Source organism: Symphodus melops (assembly GCF_947650265.1).
Source record: "Symphodus melops genome assembly, chromosome: 18".
NCBI lineage: Eukaryota > Metazoa > Chordata > Actinopteri > Labriformes > Labridae > Symphodus > Symphodus melops.
The window spans coordinates 3,034,265-3,042,378 of NC_136708.1; the positions used below are offsets into that span (position 1 = coordinate 3,034,265).

The following is an 8,114-nucleotide window of genomic DNA, read 5'->3' on the forward strand; positions in this document are numbered from 1 at the left end:
CAACACAACATTCACACTTTAAAAATTCTGATTGGTCATGAAGTCCCTAATAAATAGCTTAAAAACAACAATAGATTAAAAGGGCGTAAACTAAGTGATAAATTAAGTGGTAAAAGAAAGTGATCACAGTCACAGTCAGCCATTTAACAGACGGATGGAGGTGGGGAGGAAGCTGGAGCTGGCCATCTTTGTCCTCAGTGGGAGTGCCCTGTACCTGCACCCTGAAGGCAGCAGGGTGTAGTGAGGGTGCAGGGTGTGTGAAGGGTCAGTGGAGATCTGGGTGCCTTTGCTCAGTGCTTGTTTTTGCAAAAACATTTTTTTTTTCTGAAAGAATTCATAACCATCCAAATGTCAATAACAGGAAAGAAACAATAACATTGAATTCACTTGCAAATTTCACGTTTTATATCCTGACTCTTTAAATATCGTTTCCATCTTTTCATGTAGATATTTACATGATGTTTAAACTCTCAACCAGACTCTTCACTCTTTGAGTCCATGTCAGTCATCCAGGCCTGATCCAGAAGGCAGCTGGACTCGGTGAAAGGTCTGGAAGGATTCTTTAGATCTTAAACTGACTGCAGGAGACATTTAGAAGTGTTGGCCTTTTCTGATCATGAGGATGCTACTGTACCAGTCAAACCAGTGCAAACAACATACCAGCAGTCTTAAAGTCCAGATTTCATTTTATGTCACAGACATGCATGACAGCATGTGCAGCCGCCACGATCACACAACCTGGAGATGCTGAAAATTCACCCTCCTTCTTTGTGTATGGCAGCAGCAGCAGCCGCTTCACTGCGCAACGCAAAGCTGACTTTTTAGCCTCTTTTCATTAGGTGCAAGAAAACGTGACACGAGGAGGCGGGCTCTGCTCGGTCTTCAGGTCCTGTACCAGCAGCAGGCAGGATATCAAACTCCACATGGTGAAAACAGAAAGTGCTGGTTGGCGACTCGAGTGAACGCAGTGGAAGTCACAAGACGACAGACTGATCGAGCTCACTGTGTTCGTCGTGTGTTCTGATTCGGCCAGTACGCACGATGAGATCTGCAGCATGCATAGAATACCCCGGATGCACCAGACCGGTCTCCCTCACAATCTGTTTCCCACAATGCAAAGCACCAGCGACAGCCACCGTAACAAGGTGAATAATCACAATCAGACCAAACCACACAAAGAAGCATCAGAGATCTTCTTTGATTCTTAAAATCATGAAAATCAAAATCAGCTTTTTTCAGACTGTAAGTGGACGCTGCTCTGTCGCTGCTGTTTACTCCTGCAAGGCCAGAAATCAGCAGTACATACGACATACTGGCTTTAATAATAGTTTGTAGCAGGCAGGTTCAAAACCAGTCAAAGTCTTGACTCATGTTGGGATTCTGTTATACTAAACGTTGCTGTTAAACATGCTAACTAAATCAACCATCGTGTGCATGCTTGGCCTCAGAGCTCCTTGCATCTTCACACTTATAATCACAATACATTTACACAGAAAATGTTTTTATTATATATAAATGCAAGCGTAAGAATCTTTAAAAAGGTGTTCAGTTCAAAGAAGAGAGAGTTGTTTTATTTTGAAAAACACAGACAGCCATGTTCAGAGTCTGCTTCAGACTTTTGTTAGCAGATGTATTTTGTTTATTTTAATTAGCAAGCCTCTCGTCGGGGACCAGGCGCAGTATTTCACACTGTTGCCATGGGGATCGCTTACAATATGTTTTTTTTGTTTTATGTGGAAGTTTTGAAGTCCAAACATTGGATATCTGCACGGAGCAGATTTGAGCTGGATGAGTGTGAGTGTGAGAGGAAGTGTGACTGACAGAGAATTAGAGCTCACGTTGCCTGTCGGCCGGCTGCAGGACTCCTCACCTGGCCGTCGCACATTCTGCTGTGTAGATGTGTTCATTAACCTCTGGAGGGAGGATAATTGTGTCTGTCAGAGTCGTTTAATCACCGCTGCAGCTCTCGCCACTGTCACTTTCACTTTGTCTGCTTTGCTAAATCAGCCGGCTCCTCGCCTGGCCCGCCGTGACTCCTGCTCTCTGAGTGTCACTGTCTTTGTGTCGGGTGCAGGACGCGCTCTTCAAATCTGGAGAGGGTTTGTTTTTTTTGTCTTTAATAAGTTGTCAATATTGTGATTTTTAAAGATGTGTTGAAAAGTGAAATGGTGTTTTAGAAAATGCTTCCTCACTCTGAAAAATGTATCAACACTAATAAACACGTATCAAATTATGAAACCTTTTCATGCCATTAAAGCTGGAAAATGAAGATACAAGATGTACAAACTTGTGTTCAGTGGAAACCACTTGGGGCAGGATCCCCACGTACAGAGGTTATGACCCTTCAAGTGTGCGTCACAGGTTCGAATCCCACCTGTGGCTCCTTTCCCATATGTCCCTCCCCGCTATGTCTCCCTGATGTCTGACTGTCCTTGGTCCTCGAGCTCTAAATGAAGGCAGAAGAAGAAAGCCCAAATAAAGGGAGAAAACTGAAAAGCATTTCAAGCAGACGTTGTCGTTCCACCTTCACCGTGCACCTTTCTCTTCCTCCTCTTCTGTGCATGAGCTCCAGTGCTACGGATCCTCGAAGCGAACAATCCTTAAAAATATGAACAGAGAGCAGATTTTTTTTTTAACAGAGGGAGGGGGGGGGGGGGCTCTGCTCCGTGTTGATTTCATGTACGAGACTTGTCATCCATAGTAAAGCACGTAGCTGACATGATTGACAGGTGGGCGGGACGTTACGGTTCTTTGAGAGGTTTAAAACCCGCCTCAGCTCTCAGCCTGTCGTGAGCTTGACTGAAAGTTAGACTGAGACAGGATTTCCAACATGGCGGCGGCTGCTGATGAGCCTCCAGCGCCCCCTGCAGGAACAGACGGGTGACGTCACTCAGGCTTCATCTGCTCATATTTACAGTATGTGCTTCTTCGAGATAATATGAACAGTTTTGTTAACAGAGTCAAGAGGCTTCAAACGGGGGGGTGGGGGGGAATCGACTTTAAGCACTCGTGTACTTTGATGTGGTTTGATATGGTGTAGTGCCCACTAATGTTGTAGTGCAGTGAATACAGCCTTTTTAAAGGTTGGTAGGTGGTAGACTTGAATTGCCCTCCGGGGACAAATAAAGTTTTTTGAATTTGAATTTGAAGCAAGTTATGCATGAAAAATCAAAATGAAGTCATATAGAGAAAAAAAAAAAAAAAGAATAAAAATGCAGGTTTAAAAAAACCCGAGTTTTTTTAAAGTTCAGGTTTATCCTCAAAGGTTTATCGTGGTGTGAATTTAACACTGGTACTGTGTTCATGTATGTGAAGTGTGTCATGAAGCCATCCTGACTCTTCAGCTGTTTGTGACCTGACAGTGCCACGTGCCGTGTGTTTGCAGGAGGAAGAGGAGGACGAGCAGCTGGAGGAAGAGGACTCTGTGAAAGAGGAGACGGCAGAGCAGGAGATCCCCAACTGAACCTGAGCGAGAGGACGCAGACACACACACGGCCCTCTCCCAGGCTCCACCTCCGATCACAGCATTTCTGTCCAGACGTACAGCACACGTAACTTTCTACTAGCCTCCCAAAGTTCAAACACAGCCAGCAGCTAGCCTAGAGCGCTACACATAGCTTAACAAGAGGTGTATTTTAGAGAAGACATTTTAAACTGTGATACCTTTAGATTCAAAGATAGAGTTTGTACTTTTTATGAACAGAGCTGGACAGACGTCAGACATCCTCATCACACACACACACACACACACACACACACACACACACACACACACACACACACACACACACACAGCACTGTGCTTCTTCTACAGCAGAGACACACGTCTGACTGTTAACGCCCAGCCACACGGTTTAACCATGACACTTTCCACGTATTCTATTTTCATACACTACGATGATCAGAGTCCATGCAGAGTATCCTCAGTGTCCTGTTTACAAGGTGAAGCTGGCCGAGCGGGCGTGAGGCCGATGATTTCCACTGTCCCCTCACTTCACGTCCGACTGGAGGATTTTATTTTTATAATTCATGTATATCTTTTTACTCTTCCCTTCTTTGAATATCGACTTATTTTCTTAGTTGCTTCAGTTGTGCTTTTTGTGAAGCTCTGTGTTCCCCAAATCAATTTGCTTTACACTACTTTAAAAGGGGAATCCTCTTTGTTTTTAAACCTGGGCAGCATTTTGACATTTTTTGGGGGCCCTAATGGCTCAATAGGTAGAAAAACATGAGTGGTATATTTCTCCATTAGATTGCTGCAGGCCATGGATCAGGCTGTATAATGGCTGCAGCTTTATTTGAAAAGTCCACAGATGTAATAGACGGGAAAGTTCTCAAAAAGGATTAGATCCTTTTCTTTGTGCAGAAAACACAGACCTGACTCATCATCAGTGATGAGTGTTGGACACTCAATCCATTCTCGTCCAATCAAATCCACAATCGATTCCATCAACTGGAATTTAAGAGATTACTTTCACATTGTCTCAAAAAAAAAAAAAAAAAAACCCTCAGTAGGAATCTTTTCTGAAATGTTGTCGGACTCGCTGAGTGGAGATCACATGGTGACTCAGTTTAATGAGACACGCGGCTCATGGGCAGGAATATGTTTGATTCATTCCCCTGAAAAAGACAAAGAGCAGGACTGAACATTAACTCAGTTTTCTTCTTTTATTCAGCCGTTAACGTCTTATAGACTAATAAACTTCTGCTCATGTTGCCCTCGTGCTGATCATGAGGAATCATAAAGTGCGGACGTGTTGAATCGATGTTTGGCTCTGACCCGTAGCGTCCTACTTTTTAGCCACCATTCCACCCTGAAGGTTTGGAGCTGGACACAACGCAGTCCGTTGATTGGTTTAAAAAAAGAAAACAAATCTTCACTTCCTGTGCGACAGCGGCGATGAAGCACAAACGCACAGAGCTGAGCCATTTGAAAGCGGAGCTGCTAAGAATCACTGATCTTTATGTCCTGTGTCACCTTCTTCTTCTTTGTTTTATTTATTGGCCGTCTATGTTGTTGTCACGCGGCTGTGATTTGGTGATGTGAGGCGCACAAGCAAGTTCAAGGTTCACTGTACCAAACCGTACTTCTGCGAGATGCATTTTGCTGCCAGTTCGAGAAATCTACTTTTTTTTTTTTTTTTTTTTTTTTTTACCTCAAAGCCATTAAAACCCTTAAATCTGACAAAACTGTCCCGGTGTTAAAGCTGCAAAGATTCCCCTTCAAATGTTACATGCCAACAAATGTCTTTGTTGTATTTCTTTTAAAGATCATTTCAATGTTTGTGTCTCATAGTTTGTATCTACACAGGTTGTAAAGTCTGATTAGTTTGGGGTTGTTTTGAATCGTTTTCTTTGACCTGCTGGAAGTCTTTGGTCCAGCTCTCTGAAAAACGACCAAACAGAAGTTCATTTCAGATCATCTTACATGCAATGAGCTTGTTTCTTTGACTTTTCAAACTTCTTAACTTGAGCGCTCGGAGCGGCTGCAGAGAAAAGGCGGCGTGCTCAAGAGAAAGACGATGGTCGTCGTCCTTGTTCCGATTCTCTTCTCACTGAGTAGTTTTTTTCAAAAGATGCTAACTAAAGAAAAACACACATGGACACAGACCGCAGCGAATGTATGAAAGGAAAAAACACTTCAATCATTATGCTCAAAGTAGTTGATGCTGTTTGTCAGGAAGGAACAGATCTGTTGCTGAGAGGAGCCTGAAGGGAACGTTCAAACAGACCCTCTGCATCAAAGACAAGCTGTGACCAACAAAGGGTTAAAGAAGGTCATTTGACATTTGTGGGATTTCAAACAAAAGATTCAGAAAAAAGGTTTCATTTGATCGCGGACGCACCTGATCTGATCTCAGATATAAAATCATTGAAAGTGAAGATGACTGGAATCAGAGAGAATCGACCGGAGACTACTTTCAGGTCAAAGCTCTGTCAGCCGCTCACAGCTGATCTGGAGTTACCCTTAAAGTGCCAATAAATCTGAACTGTCAAAACCACGCTCGCCGTGTCCTTCACTGAGTCTCCGTGTTTAACAATGAAGCGTCTCACAGACTTTCACCAACATGACAAAGTTTGATTTGTTTTATAAAGGGAAAGAAAAGTGACTTCACGTTTCATTTAAAGCCAGAGTAACGCTCAGTATGTAACGTCATCATGGCACACGTCATGCAGGGCAGAGAACAGAACGACAGGAAGTCAGGCAAGAGAAGCGTCCGGTCAGTTTCAAAATAAAACTCTTGAGGGTATTTTTTTCCTGTGACGTGTACAGCTGAGCTCAAGTGGGACGGAGGACGGGAGGATTGCTCCCGCTGCATCGGCGTATAAATGAGTCTGAATGGAAAAACTCTGATAGACAGTTTAGACAGCAACATCAGTGAGTGAAGTCCGGTGAGACGTGGTGTGAAAAAAAGCTTTGAGTAATCAGAAGGCGAGAAAAGCTGAAGTCGATTTCCAGCTGGAGTTAGATGAAGTCGATCTGTGGTTTCTGGACCTTCTGTTGTAAACAGGATTCCAACATTGATGCATTACATTATCCGGTAAATAACCTTTTTATAATAAAGGTTTCAAGTCAAATCAGTCCCTTTAAAAGTTTTTTTTTTTTTGCAAGTCGAGCATTTAGTTGACAGGGAGAAGAGCTTTGAACATAACGTGATGTGAAGTCAAACAGGCCAGGAGAAGAAGCCTTAATAGATGTGGAAGGGTTTCCCTCTCGATGCTGACGATTAAACACTTCCAGTCTTTCATGCAGACACCACACAGTACAGTACGGCTCCACGCTGAGCAGGGTGTGTGTGTGTGTGTGTGTGTGTGTGTGTGTGTGTGTGTGTGTGTGCGTGTGCATATCTTTACACCCCCTCACATGGTGTGATTCTCAGATCTTCATATCCCATCAGCAGTCAGACCCGGGACGTCAGCGCTTGTCGCTTTCTGACATTAAGGCATCGAGGGGTGTAATTCCAATTTGTTTCAAAGGAACTATTAATTTGCCCATTTCAAGGCCAGGCGGGAGGGAAGCCCTGTGAGCGCACTCAGCCGTGAAACACATTATCCCCGGCCTCCGATTTTGGTGAGGAGACGTGTGGAATTGATGACGGGAGGCGTAGGCGCCTGCAGACGTTTGAGCCGGGCTCCCCGCGGTCGGAGCTCACAGCACGCCATCTGAGAGCGATGTCATTAGGCGTATGATAACAGCGATGGGCACATTAATGACAGAGTGGCCCGCTCTGCCACCCAGTGCCCTGCCAATCTCCCATTTACACCCGCAGCATACTAAACAGCTCCTGGTGCAGAGAATTACACCGCTTTGTTGCGTCCTTACATCCACGGCGCATCGTCACAGTCCAACACGCGGAGCGACCTGCCTTTGTGTTTCTGAGGAGAGATTGAATGTGAATAAACATTTATGTTTATGCTCACTTATTAAAATAAAAGATATATTTGTAGTTGCAGGCTTAAGGCTTTGGCCACACGTCGTTATAAATCAGGTGAGGCTGATTGATGGCTGATTGATAACCAATCGCATCTTCTGACGTCTGAAGATGTTTTTAAAGGAGTTCTGGGAGGTTTCAGACAAAGTGTGATTTTCTTCTTCAAGGTGAACTCTGGGGATTTCAGTACGATGAAGGTGGTTCACTTCTGAGATCGCCATGGTAACTCGTGTTGAACACCCAGCAGGTGCAGCTTATGTTTAGGATAAAAGACGATCACCCACTGACCAATCAGAGCTCTTCATCATGGAGCGCTCGGAGGGAGGAGCTCGACAGCTACGTTTCATCTGTTGTGTTTTATTTTACATAAGATGAATAACAGAGAGATTTTTATTGTGCTAATTTGATATAATTCTCCAACAAAAGCAGCAAAGACGTTTTAGTTGTAAATCAAATCAATCGGAGGAAGAGATAAATCAACATGAATAGAAAAAAAAGGAGAGCTATTAATGTCAGATCTGAGCTGCATATAGAAGGGAAAGAGGTATAATGAGCCTGAATCTGCACATTCACAGTGTTGACTTGTGTCTGTTACCTGTCTTTAAAGGTGCTCTGTGTTTTGAAGTGTTCAGATTCTGTGGTAGAGCTTCATAACTCACAAACACAAACTGTCCTCAGAGG

The 8,114-nt window shown here is 43.8% G+C and overlaps 1 protein-coding gene and 1 long non-coding RNA gene across 5 annotated transcripts in view; one reads left to right on the forward strand and one right to left on the reverse strand.

Moving 5' to 3' along the window:
• phf14 (PHD finger protein 14) overlaps positions 1–5,284 on the forward strand; it is a 68,043-nt gene extending 62,759 nt beyond the window's left edge. For 3 of the 4 annotated variants that reach the window (XM_079367900.1, XM_079367898.1, XM_079367901.1), the window contains exon 18: positions 3,386–5,284. In XM_079367900.1, the coding sequence (XP_079224026.1) occupies positions 3,386–3,463 (78 nt within the window). In that variant the 3' untranslated portion in view covers positions 3,464–5,284. The remainder of the gene's footprint in view (positions 1–3,385) is intronic. The other variant, XM_079367899.1, reaches the window with a different exon arrangement.
• LOC306839294 lies at positions 3,691–6,059 on the reverse strand. Its single transcript, XR_013781175.1, has 2 exons — positions 3,758–6,059; positions 3,691–3,725 (listed from the first exon to the last, which is right to left on the reverse strand). It is a non-coding gene; the product is annotated as an uncharacterized lncRNA (long non-coding RNA).
• Between the last annotated feature and the right edge of the window lie 2,055 nt (positions 6,060–8,114).